General features: G+C 35.5%; 1 protein-coding gene across 1 annotated transcript in view; it reads right to left on the bottom strand.

The window, feature by feature from the left end:
- The window catches only part of STAT4 (signal transducer and activator of transcription 4), an 84,639-nt gene that overhangs the window by 24,738 nt on the left and 42,508 nt on the right, over positions 1 to 17,393 (bottom strand). The window contains exons 3-12 of the mRNA XM_007464959.1: positions 14,777 to 14,875; positions 11,846 to 11,938; positions 10,841 to 10,919; positions 7,999 to 8,084; positions 6,342 to 6,493; positions 4,557 to 4,715; positions 3,669 to 3,761; positions 807 to 866; positions 488 to 505; positions 308 to 401 (exon numbers count right to left, since the gene is read on the bottom strand). Of these exons, the coding sequence (XP_007465021.1) occupies positions 308 to 401; positions 488 to 505; positions 807 to 866; positions 3,669 to 3,761; positions 4,557 to 4,715; positions 6,342 to 6,493; positions 7,999 to 8,084; positions 10,841 to 10,919; positions 11,846 to 11,938; positions 14,777 to 14,875 (933 nt within the window). The remainder of the gene's footprint in view (positions 1 to 307; positions 402 to 487; positions 506 to 806; positions 867 to 3,668; positions 3,762 to 4,556; positions 4,716 to 6,341; positions 6,494 to 7,998; positions 8,085 to 10,840; positions 10,920 to 11,845; positions 11,939 to 14,776; positions 14,876 to 17,393) is intronic.

Here is a 17,393-nt window from a genome sequence, read left to right as displayed (position 1 = left end):
AGGAATGCCTATCGACTGTGAGACAGATTATCTCTGTCATTATTACCAAAATATTTTAACTAGTTAAGACATATATTTAGGTACAACATCACCGCTGTTAAGAACTCACACCTTCAGAGTTAAGGTTCAGAGTTCTTTTTACCATTTAAAGTTCTTCAATGATGGCATGTTTTATTTCTCAATATGGCCCTTAATTCGCATAAGAAACACTAAAGAACAAAACACATTAAATTATAAGGCCTATTAGTTTAAATGTGTCTAATTTGGAGGAGAAAAAAAGCTTGTGTCATTTTACTGCCAAACTCACCAAATGCCGAAATTCTACAGAGAGACTCCCACTGGAAGATTCTTCAATGGACATGGCTTTGACGTGAGTTCCACAAAGCACAAATCTTCGATTGCTAGAGAGAAAATCTTGGCTATTTACACGGTCTCAGGTAAAATATATGTATGAGAACAGCCGAAAATTCTAAAGTAAATGTCTTACCTCAGAGTTGAAACATTCCTGTAAAACCAAGAAGATTCTTTAAAATGAGATATTTAATAGACCTAATAACAATTTTTCTATGACACTTTAGGGGATAGTATATAAAATTTCATTTCAAGTCTTTATAGTAAAATTTTTAAAATAAGACTTCCTTGGAGTTCTGTTAAATGTTTGAACTTCAAAGTCAAATATCTGAAGTACATTGATATGTAACGTTAGAGAAGTAAATTTAAAAGTCTAAAATTATTCTATAAAATAAGGACAGTTCTTTTTTAAAAGTCTTACATTTTCATGTTTCAAAATGAAATTAGAAACTTACTTGTCAATCGATGCTTTCACCTTTACCTGATAGTTTAGTTCTGGTAATTTTATCAGTAGTCTGGAAAGACACATAAATAAAGAATTAAAGATAAAAATTTTAATGGCTAAAAGCCTTTTTATATTTAAAGATTTAAATATATTTACAGCAAGCACATATAAATCAAACTCACATTATTTCCAGTCATATGTTAGTGTGTTTTTAAAATGTCCAATTCCTCTTTACTTTGCCATGTTACTAATATTGACATCAGCCACTTAATATAACACATACTTGGAAAGTGTTTCCATATTGCTTCAGTTGATGTGTGTTGGATAACACATTGGCTAGGTCAGAAAAATAGCTATATATTTTGGCTAAAGCCCAAATTTGGGTTAAATGTATAAAAAAACAATTTTTCAAGTCTATTAATGTGGCTCCATTTTAATCTCATATTATAAAAAAATAGTAAGCTTAGTAAGACTAAATGTTTTGATAAGTGTTTTATGGTAAAATACTGATAAAGACTAGGACTCTGGTAGAATAAGGAAAATTCCACTTCAAATGCATTTGCAGTCTTTAAAGACACTATATTTAAGTAACAGCAAAAATGTTCATAACTAAAAAAGACCTAACTTCAAACAAACAAATGATCAAAGGTCAGAATAACAATTCCTTTAATTCCTTCTTGTGTCAGCCCTCCTTCACTCCTTAGCTTTTCCCAACTCTGAGCTGTACCCTCTGACACACCATCTCTGCAGGTTCAGTGCAGTTTCAGAGACGTTCATTCATTCGGTCACTCACTCATTGATTTATGCACTCATCCCAAACCTTGTTCATTCACTCAGCATGTATTGAACTCCTCATATAGACCCTGTACAGCCCCAGGCACTGGGGAACCGGCATAGGGAAGATTAGGGAAGAAGGAGAGTAGACATGGCTATACATCCAAGGAGGGAGTCTAGCCAAAGAGCTGGAATATAGAGAACGGTAATAAGCAACTGAATGGCATTAGACAACTACAGTCATAGATAACAGACAGCCCAAACAAAACAAAAATAATGTAGCAAAGGTTCCTTAAAAATCCTGCCAGGATTGGTTCCAGGGCTTGGGATATAAGTGTACAGCTGTTGGTAGTGAGGGGTGAGGAGGTCCTATGAAGTAAGACAAGATGTTTTTCCCCTCTGCATCCCTCTCTATCCTATTTCAGGAAGGATCTCATTCACTGTAGGATGCTGACGACAAAAGGGAGTCCCATGTCACCCCCTTCCTTTGAAACAGGAGGATGGAATGCTATGGTAGAGAGGGGTTTTAGGGAAAATCTTGAATACTAAGTAAAGGATCATCTATCAAGACAGTGGAGGACAGTGTACAGAAAAGAAGGATGGGGACCGAACAGTTAGATGGAAGCGGAAGGCAGAACACCTAAGCCAGGGACTAATGGTCTGTGCCTCTGGCAATCAGTTCAAACACTATGCCATTCAGGGACCTCTTCCACTCAGAACTCTTTGCTGAGCAGCCGCTACTCATCTTCCCCTTTGTCCCACAGAGCATCTTAGACTGAACATATCATCTATGGGGGTGTCTCAAGGAAAAGTAGCATATACACCACCCTTCTATCCTATTTCCTTTTAGTGTTACAATTTTCTGGGCTATATAGAGATGTGGGGATGAGGAAGGAACACCTTCTGAAAATCATAAAATTTTAAAAAGGAACCTAGTCTCTGCCTTTTTTTTTTGTTTCTTAAAGTCTTGGTGCAAATTCACACAAAGGAAATGATTAAGAATTTCAAGAAGGGTTTCTGAAATGCAAACGAAAGACAAATGCCTTCCTTTTAAAAATGAAGTTCCTAGGTGATAGATGTCAACAAAACTTATTGTAGTAATCATTTTGCAGCTTATGTATGTCAAGTCATTATGCTTAAACTTATACAGTGTTGTATGTCAATTATATCTCAATAAAATGAAACTAAACTAAACTGAAAATGGGGTTCCAATAGTGATCTGTGATCAGGGATGCTATCATGGGATCCTAAATCACCATCTATCATGGCATCACCACCTCTAGTACTAGTCTGGAATTTCAGCTTTCCAGAGGTGACCTAGTGATTAGAAATGTAAAGCTTTGGGACTCAAGAGATTGAGGCATGATGAAAGTCTTTGAAAGTTTGAAGTCAAACTCATTATTTTAAGAGTGTCATTAGGGAAAACTGTATGCTTTAGTTTGCTCATGCAAATGAAAAGGATCAGATGCATAGATAAAGTGGCAACAACATAATCATTTCTCTTTAAATCAGGTACATAATAAGGATGTACTGAAAATCATGGTGTTGAGATTTTTCATGGACCATCCAATAAGCTAGTTGCTGGTGATCACAGGTGAAGAACGTTCCACTATATTTCCTGGATAGGATATTCAAACCCTTCCGTAATCTGTCTCCAATCTATCTACTCAATTCTCTCTCTCCCTTTTCCCCATGCTTACAAAACAGACCCAGGAAGTCATTATTTCTATAGTCTCGCTCTCCCACGCCCCTGCTCTTCCCTCAAGGTCCTTCCTCAGTGACCACAAGGCATTCTCCAGGCTCCCCAGTTTTCTCTCAAGTCAGCCTTTTGAGCAATTAATCCCATGTTGTCCGATATTGTGATTTCATACTTTCATGCTAATAACTCTCATGTCCTCATCTTCATTGTTCTACTCTTTACAAGCAGGGCTCTCTCACCTTAACATTTCTGTGGGTATTTACCATAGCTGAGTGCTGGGTATGCAGGAGGTGCTCAGTAAAGAATAGTTGAATGAGAGGCACAATGAGAGAAACTAGCCTTAATCACACAGTGGCTATGGCATCATAAATACGAAATGATAGAATACATTCTGCCTACCTTAGCTTTACAGTAAACTGAATGAGAGTTTTAAGTACCATCGGCCTCTGAGGGTGGGTTGGCATGCATGGCTGTCGTTCAACCACAAATGAGCTGGGTTCAAAGGAAATAAAGCGCGTCATTTGAAAACACTGGAAACATTGACAGGCTGAAAACCACAGAGTAACAGGATGCTGTCCTCTTATAAAATCCAAATTTTCTACACTTAGAAGGCATTCAAACCCTTGTTAAGCTCAAATCTTTCCAAGACTTCTCATAAATAAATACCAGGAAATGGGAAATACCTAAAGACTGTCCCTAAGTAACAACAGCAAATAATTCTTGATTGTTATAATTGGGTCAAGAATAAAAGCCCCAGTCTATTTTTATCATACTAAACACCAACTAGAAAGTTAATTTCACGCCATTTTTGAGCTAGACATTAGGATTTCTGGTACATACTAGTATTTTTTTTTGCCGTTAGATGAGCTTATAAACATAAACGTGTTCTCCACCCTTCATTTCTTGGATACGTACTTGAGAAGAAATCCTTGAAATCTTCTTTTCTAAAAGATGAAAAATGAACTTTGGGTGGGTGCTCATGAAAAACCGAGTTAGGTGGTGGGAGAAGTGTTGATGAATAAACAGTGAAGAGCAGAAATGTTTCTGGAACTGTCTGGAGCTTTATTCACTGCACCCTGAGGCTCACTGTTTAACAATTCCCTCCCACTCCTTCACCTGAACACTAAAACTCCAGCCAGGGTGTCCTCCCAACTCCACAGGACTGAGGCTCCCAGGAGGCATTTAAATGGATAACATTTGACTTACTCCTTTTTTTTTTTTGAGTTGAAGTATAGTTGATGTACAATGTTGTTTTAGTTTCAGGTGTACAGCCAAGTGTTGACTTACTTCTTAAAAAGGGTGTAGATCAAGAAGGTGACTCTTTCTAGCAGATGTGCTCTTTGCAGTGGGATGGGATCCCCTTCATACGTCATTTTGGTAGACTGCTCCTCTAATTTCTCCAACTGCCTTCTGAGTTGGAACAGACTTTCTGCCAACAGTGTAAAGCTATCGAACAGCAAATGAAAAACGCAGATAGTTTTCCACTTAACAATCCACCATTTTAACTATTAACCATATTTAGCAAATATTACTAATTATTAAATTAATTAAATTAGTCACTTAATTCCATTAAAGGTTAGTGACAGTTTTTATTTTAATGTTTATTTTCCTAACCCAGCTTTTTGCTAAAACGCATGATAGATGTTAACTGTTTTCAATGTTTTAAAATTTTTACCTTCAGTTATAGATAAGAAATCATTTAGGAAATTTTGTCAACGTCTGGAACCAAATCCCTTTTAATTATCCTTTTAAAAAAGTCTGTTAAACACATATATTTTAAAAATATTGCACTCACTAAAGGTCAAAGAGAGCAAATTTAAGACTTTAAAAATACATGATATGAAGAATGTTATGTGTAAGAATACTGAAGAAAAAAACAGTATGACCCCCCCCATATATATTTTTTACAGGTCCTAAGTATTAGCCAAAAAATTATCAGTGGATCTTCCTGGAGAAAGGTATCTGCTTAGAGTTTTACCTTGGATCTTACCTTAGAAACAGAGGTGGCAGCTTGGGCTGGAAGTCTGGGAAGGAGGGAGATTGAAAGGCACACAGAAGAGGCCTCCAACTAAGAGGAGGCAGAAGTCTCATGAGACTTGCTAAGTCCATGTGCCCTGACAGCAGCTGTTTCTACTGAAAGTTTATTCCCCACATAACATTGTAGAAAGAACTGCGAACCCCCTACTGAATTTGGTATGAGCACCATTATCTGCTATGCTCCCTTTGTTGTTTATCTTGTTTTCACAACAACAGAGTACAGTGAGGTTAGAGAATCAAAGTATCTCCCCAAGGAAAATCAATAAATTTTAAAAAGAGCCCAGTTACTTCTTCTGAGAAGTAGGCCTGGCAGTGCAGACCTTTTAGTGCAAGTGTGCCCAGTTACTGTGCTTTTTCATTGTGTTGGATTGTACCCTTGGAAAGCAATTTTAGATTTCAACTGAAAACTTTCCTTCTTTTTCGTTATATTTTCTAATTGTTCTTTCACTCACATAGTTTTCTTTTACATTGATGAAGGGGAAAACCAAAAAACATTTTTTTTAATACAAAGGACAATATCTGTACATAATTGCATGTATGCATGTGTACACAGGCGGGGGATGCCATGTTGTATTAGCCATTTGTGAGTTTTTCATTTAAATACAAAAATAAATCACTTTGTTGAAAACACAAAACTAATGTTTAACTCTGACACCTTAAGATACACATTTTAAAAATGAGATATAGTGTTTGAAGCCAGTGCTTCTCATGCCCTTCAAGAAAGTGTATTTATTGCTGATTTGAAAAAGTTCATTTGAGTCTTTTAAGATTGATATATTAGATAAGAAAATAAGCAATTCTTATGCATTCTATAGATTTCTATAGATGCTTTATTTTTCTCCCCAAAGGGATGGAAATTAAAAACACTCAGACAATTACATCCATTTGTTTTCAACGGTAGAGTTCCAGCTGCTAATAAGCCATCAATAAGCTGAATGAATTGACATTTGGGTCTAAGCCTGTATTCTCTGGCTAAGTGACACTGTTGTGTGCTTCCTGTGGTTTTCACTAGAAACTAAATTCAGTTCATTTTACCAGTTTTGGAGCTGGTCGAGCCCATTGTGGAGAGGACCTCCGATGCAGGCGACTTGCTGCCGCCTCTTCCAGTCTTGCAGCTCCTCCACCAGGGTGCTGTTCATTAACAAGTCCGTCTCATTCACTATTTGTGTCATCTTACTGAGGGCTTCCTGAAGACAAAAGTGACTACTGAGAAGATTCTTATGACACACAACCAAAGCTACTCATAATTTAACCTATAAAATAATTTGTCTGACCTGGGAGATAAAGCCTTGGTTAAAATTTTGACCAAATATTTTACCAAATACTACCTTCTATCTGCCATAGCACTGCCTTTTCAAATAATTAAATTATTGCAATTCAATAATGTCATGAAGAAAGAAGCATGACCATAGTTAACATTCTCATAATAGCACATAATACTCTCAGAATATCATTTACTATAAGTAGGTTGAATTTGTAACTCCTGTGACAATATTGAATCCTGTAGTCATAAAAGCCATATATCTGCTTCTTAAAAAGCCATTTATAAATTGAATTTATATTCTTATAAATATGTTTATGCATTTATTTTTAAATGTACTGTCTAGAACTTAAGCCTTTCTGTATTAGTTTTTAGTACCACTTTATCTGGGTTTGGGGAAGCATAGTGGGAAAATATAACTTTCAAAGGCCTAGGGATTAGAAGATGTGAATTTCTACCCTGGCTTTGCCACAACTATGTGAATTTGGACAAGCCATTTAACTTTGATGGGACTTATCTTCTCCTCTATACAGTCAGGTGAATGGACTGAATTATTTCTAAGATTCCCCCTCTCCTTAAAATCTTATTCAAAGTAGAATAAGATGGCATGCATAAAATGTATAGCATAGATTTATTATGCATAAAAGCATTAAGTTTATCTTGGGTTAAATATTTACATATTTAAAATCTGATATATAACTGTTTAAGTTTATAATTAATTTAGGGTGAAAATAAATTTTACATTTATTTGTGCTTACACAAATTCCTGCACAAAAAGATGAAGCCAAACTTTTAGAAATAAACTATTGATTTCAGTGACTGGTTTAATTTCAATTGTGTCTATTTTCAAGGAGAGGTAGAATTGAGAGATATTTCTCTCTTTTAAAATATTTTATTGAGCCAGAAAATTTTCTTCCTCTCCTTGGGAAGAGGTTAGATTGAACATGTTCAGGTCTCAATGGACTCTCCTGAAATCTACAGAATTATTTAGCACAATGTCATTTTTCAGAATAGAAACTGGGACACTTATTTCTGCAACAAAGTTTTAGTAGTCATCAAGTAATATTTTAATTACACATGTGCAGTAGAACCCATCCCAGCATATTAAGTATAGCAACTAAAACAGTCATGTCTGAAATAGTGGCAAAAAAAAAACTGGGTAAAATGTTCACCTTGAAATTAATGGTAGCTACAGTACATGTACCACATGAGCAGGATAAATAGACTCTAGAAGGGTTCTGCTTTGTAAACTTAGGTGAAGAAGCATGGCAAACAGTATGATACTCTTCCTAGAAACACTGCCTTTTATTCATTCAGCATAAATGGAACCGATAAAATCAAAGAGCTTAATTTCAGGGCTTAATCTAGTAGGACTAGATGTAGAAAAAGGAGAAAAATAGGCAAAAGGCCCAATTAAAGTTCTTCACTAGCCTTTCTTTTGAAGTCCAGGCTGTTCAGCATTTCCTGCAGAGTCAAAACTTCCTGATTCATTAGGGCGCTGTTCTTGTCACCCTGATCTGTGAAGGAAAAGAGGTCAGACTTAGAGTCCTCTCCAAGGCAAGGCTCTCTGTCATGAAAGCCAAAGCCAGCTGTAACGTGCCATCCTAAGATCCCATGATGCAAGAGCCTAAATGGGGCCATTAGTGATGAGCTTAGAAGTAAATCCCTGGCTGCCAGGAAGGATTACATCCAAGCATGCCAGAGATGAGCTCTCTATCTTACAGACCTTGAGAGAACACCATTCTTCACACAATGTTCCTTTTGGGGGCAGGGAGAGAGAATATAAATGTTTTTATAACGGATTCTTTATTAGGTCATCTCTACATTAATAATGACCTTGGTTGGTTGGGATGCGTAAGACAGAAAAGGGGCCCTTCTTTGTGCCTATGATTAAATCATATTTGACCCCTCCTGATGACTTTACTCAATCTCCTGCAAGAGTTGCCATTTTATAGTACATAGTCTCATTAACTAAAGACTAAATCCTTTGCTTTCTCATTTTCTTTGCAAAGAAAGAGTTGCAAATTAAGAAAAATCTCTGACTGAACAAAACCCCAAATGATTTATCCTCTTAAATGGCAGATGTACAATAAACATCGTATTATTTAATTTGAACTTTAAACTTTATTGGTATATAGTAAGTGACTGCTTATACCAACTTCTTATCTCTATAATAAATGAAGTTTTGGAATGCTGATCTGAATTGTGTTATTGTGAAAAGAGGCCCCTGAACAATGCTGTGGCAAAGTCCTCGACAAAATAGCACTGATTTCCAAGAAGTCATTTCTGGTTGTATTAATTCACAAATTCACGAATTCCTAGATCCCATATGTAGCAAAATCCTGCTGATGTGGCATTTTATCATTTCAAAACTTCATGAGCTAATACTTTCCAGTCTTCACCAGCAAAGATATAACTTGTTTCCCATGTATCTTTCATTTCCCTTCAAACATTTCCTTTCACTTATAATCAACAAAATATTTGTTGATTAAGTAATAACCATTTTTATTCTTCATAATGCTTATGAAGCACTGTAAGATACTAAAGTAACTCTAATTGTAATATACTAAGTTCAAAATAATTTTACTGTTTTAATGTAAACCAGTATATTTTAATGTATATTCTATTTCATAAAATTCATGGTTCACATATGAAATTTAGGCTGAGGCTGCTTTCAATGAACTGTAATGCTTGATTAAATGTGCAGTTGTTCTAAACCTTTTAAAAATCACGGACCCCTTGATAAGCTGATGAAACCTGTGTTTGTGTCATTTCTTCCAAAGGAAAAAACATTGTACATACAATTATGAACATATTTAATAACACTTCATGGGAGTCAAGACATCCTGAAGGTGCCAGAAGGACATGTCACATCTCACTTATGCCAGGAAAAATGAATATCCTCTCTTTTAAATCTTAGATGGAAAGTTAATAAAGAATTTGATCACAATCACCCATACTACTTCCTTCCAGATAAATTTTTTTTTTTTTTTGGTACGCGGGCCTCTCACCGCTGTGGCCTCTCCCATTGCAGAGCACAGGCTCCGGACGCGCAGGCTCAGCGGCCATGGCCCACGGGCCCAGCCGCTCCGCGGCATGTGGGATCCTCCCGGACCGGGGCACGAACCTGCGTCCCCTGCATCGGCAGGCGGACCCTCAACCGCTGCGCCACCAGGGAAGCCCCCAGATAAATTTTAAGCTAACATTTCAGTAGTTAAGGATGATTCTGTAAACCATCTGCACAAAGAATTTATATCTAATGTGTTTTTCAAAATTATTTTAGAATTACAAAAAAGTTACGAAAATAGTATAGAGTTCCCATATATCCTCCATCCAGCTTCTTCTAGTGTCTTAGATAAGCATAGCACAATGTTCAAAGCCAGAAGATTAACACTGGTACAATCCTATTAACTAATCTAGAACTAATGAGAATTTCTCCAATTGTCTCACTAATTGCAACACACTTTAAATGTTATTACTTGTAAATCTTAGATTTTATAAATTTTATCATTCTTTCCTTATATTTCTTAGAAAACATCTAATTGTAAACAACCTCAATATTTAACCACAATGAAATAGTCAAATAAATTTCAGTGTCCTTACATTTTGGTATTTATACAATTATTGAAATTATGTTTTGAAGATTTTTTTATATGAGGAAATACATAAAATAAAACTTTAGCTTAAAATGCTATACAAAAAACTATGAACAAGATGATTTCAATTTTTTCATAAATAAATAGATATGTATGTATTTGAACGTGCAGGAAAAAGGCTGGAAGAAAATATACTAACATTTTGACAGTGTTTATATCTAGATAGCAGAATTTTGTGTGGTTTTAAATTTTGTAATACTTTTTTCTACTTTCTAAATTTCCTACAGTGAGTCACATTTCTACTTTTAATTTTTAAAAATTATATTAAAAGACTCACCTAGAGATAATATTAGTAATTTCCTGATCATATTAGATAATTATTATTACTTTTCTTATTTGTGATAATGATATTTTGATTCTATAGGAGAATGTTCTTACTTTTTGGATATGCATCCTGAAATAGGGGTGATTTCTCATGAGCTTTATAATTTACTTTGAATCATGGGTAAAAAGATATATTTATATGGAGAGAAAAGGAGGAAGCATAATAAATTAATTTCTCCTGAACACTCTCTTCAAAAAAAGGGATCAATTTATCAATTCTGCAGCAATGACGAAACCCTAGTCACATTGCCTTTATGTCCCTATGTGGAATTATAGACAAAACAAAAACTTACCCATTGTCTGAATTGTTTTATACCTGTAGTCAAATTCATCTTGCAGATCTTCTAAATATTTGGTGTCTTGTTCTGTCATCTTTTTACAAAGAAAACATACTCTGTTGTTACAATTAAGCACGTCAATGCAACAACATCACCCATCATCAGTATTTCAAAATACACAGTTTGGTGCTTGCAATCCCCAGTAATATCCCAGACTAACTATACAGAATCTACATTTCTAAAGAGCTAATGCCCGTGAACGTTGAATAGCGCTCGAAGAACCAGACTGAAGTTGCTCTTCCATTTTCTCTTCCTGAGTGTTTGCAAATTTCAGCATCTTGCCTCTCATTTCTCAGTTAATTCCAAATGATGCAACTAATATCTTTTTTATCTGAGACTATGGATACTTTTTTCATTTTAGCTCCATACAACTCTGTGTTAATGTACCAACTATCTTTTTGCTTAAAATCTCCATTCTTAAGCGATATAGTTTATGACAATTGAGTCTAAATTTTTTTCCTCTCTACCTCTTAGAAAGAAAATATCTGTGGCTCCTCTGTGTCTCCCGCTCATTTCTGTCTTTGAGATTTTTACTTTTACTCTTCTCCAAACCTGGTGATGTTTTTCTGCTCAGATATAATGGTGTCAAGATCTGAGCTAAAGGCTTTTCATATAGTATTATCTCACGTAGTCCTCACAACAATCCTGTTACAGTGGTTATCCTCACTTTTACAGATGAAGAAGCAGATGTTTAGAGGTGTGAAGCAGCTTACTCGCCTAAGGTCACATGGCTTCTCACTGATGGAGTCTGGTGCGGAAACCCTAATCTCCAGTAAATTGAAGTTAACAGCTTCCCACAAAGAAATTTTTTTCTAATATGAACGTACAGCGTGAGAGATATTTATCTTATAACAAACTACCCTATGATTTCTGTACGCACTAACTTTGGGCGCACAAGAGAAAGATGCATAGTATGGTGACAACAGCTAACTTTCCTGGTGTCTGTAAGAGATCACTCACCTGCACACTATTTTTAATGGCAGCCACTTTGTGCTCCACATTCCTCTGTCTTTCTGAAACTGAAGAACTTTGTAAGGATTTCTCCAGAGGTCCCTGGAAAAACAATATCTTGAAATTTCGATGATGTTGATAAAACAGGTTTATGAAGAATGTAGTATATGTAACATACTTTGAACTGAGGTATGGATGAGTATGATATGAAATACTCTATAGCCATTAAAAACCATGCTGTAGAAAAATATTTAATGACATACAAGTAGTGTTAAATTGTTAAGAAATAGAGCAAATTATAAGACACCATATGTTTGTGATCTCTGTTGCTTGTATATGTATGTATATATATTTATACTTATTTATTTATTTATAAAAATCTGGATATATGTATAGACATGTAAACTCAAGTACATGCGACCTGAAGCACACACATCCCAAAATATTATCATGTGCTATCTTTGAGCAGTAAAATTACAGATGATTTTATGGTTAAATTTTTTTCCCCTAATTTTCTGTAACAGACCCATATTGCTTTTGAAATTCTATAAAATGAATACATGTAATTTAAAAATTAGTATAGTGAAACTACATTAAGTTGGACTTAAATTCAGAATTAGGGATGTTGAATCTGCCAGTATGAGATTTATTTTTACATTGGAAGAAAGGGAGTTTGCTAAAGAATATGTTAAAATGTTAGGCTGGTTAAATAGAAAGGACCAGCTACTCCAAGCCCCATTTCTTTTTTTTTTTCATATTAAGTATGATTTTATAACTTTATTTTTCATTCTGTAACACATTGTAAACAGCTTTCTGTGTGATTAAATATATATGAAAATCATGATTTTTAACAGCTGTATTCATTATGTTTGAAGCTGTAAGGTCAGTGGAATGTTGTGAAATGTTTCTGCTGGCTGCACAGAAGGACAATATTGTTTCCTTCTTTTCAAAGAACTTTTTAACAGTGATGTGTTCATCTGAGGATCCTAAATTCCTTTTCTAAATTCTAAGACTAGCTTTTTCTCTTTGATTTATTCTCATGTGTGACATTCTGCACATCCTTCCCACCACCTGAGTTCAGGTTTCCTGGTCTCCGGCCCCATCTTTCTCCTTCGCCCTTTACCAAACTTCAAAGGCAAGTCTGGAGATGTCAAGGCTCTCCCATTTTGCTCACCACCAACTACAGTAAAGTCCAAACTCTGGTGCTAACCACTTTGGGCTCCAAATGTGATCTAGCTTCACTTATGCTTTACTTTCCCTAGTGGGGGAGAAGCCTCTATGTCCCAGGCAGGTAAATGAAGAAGCAACCCTTTCTCTTCCCCCTTATTCTCCCCACTTCACCCCAAAGGAGAGGATGGTTTATAGCAGGGGTCCCCAACTCCAGGGCCACGGACCACTAACAGTCTGCGTCGTTAGGAACCGCAAGCCCCATTTCTTGGCCACTCTAATAATCTGGCATTGAGTAAGTTCCTTAGATATAACGTTTACGTAGATATCTAGAGTTGAGAGTTAGAACGTCAGTAAACCCTTCACCTTACACTTGGATGGGGATGTATGGTTAGAAAGGATGATGACTTGACTAAGATCTATAGCAAATCAGTGGCAGAATCTCAAGTGGAACCCAGGTCCTTGACTGTCAATCAAGTGTTTTTTCAACTACATCACATTCTTCAGATGGGTAAAGCCTTTGTAAAATTCACTCTCATTTTGGCCCCCATTATTTGTGTGTGTGTGTGTGTGTGTGTGTGTGTGTGTATCTCCCTATATTTGTCTACTGGTTCAAAATTTACAAACAAGTGTTTCTTTTGTGGTAGTATGTAGCACTAGCAGATTATTTCTGGAATGATTTTGATGAGCATCTATTCAAATAAATGTTTCTAATTTGCCTGATACCTGACATATGAAGAGAACAACAACAACACACACACACAGACAAAATGACTAGAGATAAGAGGGCTACAAAAAAGGACAGCTCAGAATATATATGAGAATATCATATATTAGTAACAGCATCTCAATGTTCACCCAAAAAGCACTGAATCAAACTATATTTACTTTAGAAACTCACTAACGTTAGATTTTAAATTAAATAAAGGTGATACCATTCTTCTTTATCATCTAAAAAATAAGAGTAAGTTGTTAAAGCTTCATACTTCTGTAAAAACAACCATAACCTGACAGCAACTAAATCTGAGAATTTTTAATAGTTGAAAAAAGATACTTTTCTTGGATCTTCAAAAATAAATACACTAGTGTGATTTACTAACCTATGGAGTGTGACGTGGAAAGTTGATTATTCACACGCTCTTTCCTTTTCAAAAGGATTAACTGAAAAAGTATTCCCAGGGACTTCATATTCCTCTACTTATCTTTGATGGGGGCTCTGAGTTCATTCAGCATAGTGGGATAAAATATAATCTAAAATACTATTGGCAAGGCAAAGCACACTGAAACAATAAACAAGCAAATATTTATGGTGTTTCTGTAAGACAAAATTCCTACTCGTGGAGTAGTTTGGACTTGTGGGGTAGGAAATTGGGAACTACTGAAGGGTTTGCACAAGATCAATCCCTGAGGATAAACATGCTGAGAGGAACAGAGCCTAAATGGTAGTTAGGAATTCAGCCCGGAGGTGGTTACTGTATTCCTCAACTGATATAGTAAGAACATGGACCAGAGTGTGAGCAATGGAAACAGAAAAGGATGTATAGATAGGATTCCAGAAACAAACTCTGGAAAGACTTTGTAGTTATCTCAGTAAGGAGGCAGAGAAAAGGAACTATTCAAAGATAATCCCAAGACCTTGATTCCAAGTGACTGGAAGGATGACGGGACCATCAACATAGGTAGAAGAAGATGGCTGGAAAGAAGACTAGAATTTCTGTTTCAGAAAAATTGAGTTCCAGGTGATAACAAGATTACAATGGAAGAAAACGTTACCTGAACAGGCATGTTGGCTGCAGCCAATATTCTCCTCTCTTCCCTTAAACAATTTGAAATAACCACAGACACATGCATCGGATTTCCATGAAATTTTCCCTGAAAAAAAGTGAAAAACAACACAAAATCTTCAATATATACATCACTATTTGCAAATCAAAAATAATCTCCAAATAAATATGTGAAATTATTTGGGATTTGTTTCAACAACCTATTCTATTATAAAGCCACAGAAACTAATATTGTGAATGTAGATGCCTATGCAGCATATTGCTCTGTCTCTAAAAGTTATTTTTAATAATTAAAAATAGTTCTTGAGCACCTCTGTAGGAAAGGCCCTGAACACACACTCAGGAGGATCAGTTTACTTTGGGCTTAGGATAAGTTTTACAAGAGTTACTTCTTTGTAAATTATTATGAACTAGGGTGGTCCCGGCTGTTCATTTGTTAACTCTGTACTACATGGTGTGCCTAACGCATTTCTTTTGGTCCCTGTTTGGTGCTCTTCATGTCAATTAGCTCATAACTATATCGGTATGCTAGAGAGAAACTCTATCACACACATTTTTTAGCAACAATATTTTTATGACATCTAAGTATATCCATTTTTTATTACCGATGCTAATGGTTCAGATATTGTAAACTGGCAGCCTGTGGGTCTAATTCAGCCATAAGGTATGTTGTGTAAGTTGAAATATTGTAATCCCTTCAGGGGAACATGTACTACCCATAGCTTCCATAGTATCCACCACTGAGTGACCCAGGCACTTATTTACTTTACCTGCCAGGCACCTATAGGTTTTCTTGGTTTACAGGATTAATTTGAACAACACCATCATTTTAGTCAGTAGGGTTAAACTTCTTTGTTACTAGACCCTTCCATGGCAGGATTAACAGGAAACACAACAAATATAGACAAATGCCTTTATTTAGTTTCCCTCTGCCCTCCTGTCTGAAGGAGGTGCTTATCATCCATGAAGTGGCCAAAGGGCAATAGCAGAAAAGATAAAAGTGGAAAATTAATAATCAAAAGTAGATTATACAGACTAGTAAACCAAAGGGTCTTTCTTGGAAAGAAATGAGGTTATTGGTTGTAAACATTTTTAACGCCTTGACCATTGCCACAATTTTATTAGATGATGCATTCTAATTAGCATTTCTATTTGTAAAACCAGGGTAAACACCAAGTATCTGGTTTCCTGCTTTTCCATATTCTATAGCTTTTAAAACATTTTTCCCCTTTAAATGAGAACACTCCAGAAGAAAAAATACAAAAATGAATTGACAGAAACTCTTAAGGTAAAGAAATTAAAACTATCCTATTCATTAAGCAGGGATACCAAATTTCTGATTCCTGCATGCTGACAATTTCAGATTCTCCCTAGTTTGAATTTGTTCTTGTTTTTAAATTTTCCCATTGATTTGTTTTCCCATATACCTTCCATTTAACTCACCAAGAAAAGCTATGTTTGCTCATTTTGCCTTTATTTTTAAAATATTCCACTGATGAAAATAAAGGGTTTCTCCCAGGGCTAATTTGGAGACTGCTATTTGTGTAACGTTGAAAGCTTTTCCTATCCAAGATCAGGAGTTCCTCTAAGATCCCAAGAATCACCACTGTTTGTCTTTGTTTTTCTCACTGTTACAGGAGTTTCTTCATTGTTGGTTATCCAGATACTATCTTTCAGCATTTCTCAGCTCCTTTGTCTATACTTTTTCATTTTTCTTTACTGCTTGAATTTCTTCTACCTTCCCTTTCAGATTTGGTTTCCCCCTTGTCTTGTGAGGTTAAATTATTCATTTTTTCTCCTTTGTTAAGAGTAAAGAATCACTATTGTTTTTAACCAGGCTATTTTTTCACTTTGCTTTTGCATTTTTCCTAACTTAGCTCTCACTTAAATGTAGGAGATGAAAACATCTTATGGAAAATTGACCACTATAGATTCAAAAACCAAAGAAGCACTTGTTTTTAATGATCAGGCTTTTTAAATTTATTTTTTATTGAAGTATAGTTGATTTACAATGTTGTGTTAGTTTCAGATGTACAGCAAAGTGATTCAGCTATATATGTATAATTCTTTTCCATTATAGGTTATTACAAAATATTGAATATAGTTCCCTGTACTATACAGTAGGTCCTTGTTGTTTATCTATTTTATAGATAGTAGTGTGTATCTGTTAATCCCAGACTTCTAGTTTATCAACCCCCCTCCACTTTCCCTTTTGGTAACCATGTTTGTTTTCTATGTCTGTGAGTCTCAAATTAGCATTTTAAATTTTCGTTATCAAAGATGTAGTTATGTTCACCTTTCAGTAGTTACCATGTATATGGACCATGGACACTCCCCCCCCCAAAAAAAGAACAAACAGAAAAACAGAAATAACAAAACAAAAGAAAACCCACCCCTAAGTGTGTGTTGGTGGGAGGAAGGACGGAAGAGAAATTGCCCTTTTTCTAGCGTGTGTCTCTCTCTTACGTGTAGTTACTGCAAATATCTTCTACTCTGTGGCTCTCTTTTCACTATCTCTTAGTGTCAATAAATAGAAGTTTTTAATTTTAGTGAAGTCAAATTTATTAACTCTTCTGTTTATGGTTAGTGCTTTCTTATGACTTAAG

This window comes from Lipotes vexillifer, unplaced genomic scaffold (assembly GCF_000442215.2).
Source record: "Lipotes vexillifer unplaced genomic scaffold, Lipotes_vexillifer_v1.1 scaffold903, whole genome shotgun sequence".
Classification (NCBI taxonomy): Eukaryota; Metazoa; Chordata; class Mammalia; order Artiodactyla; family Lipotidae; genus Lipotes; species Lipotes vexillifer.
This window is presented reverse-complemented; position numbering and strand designations above follow the sequence as displayed.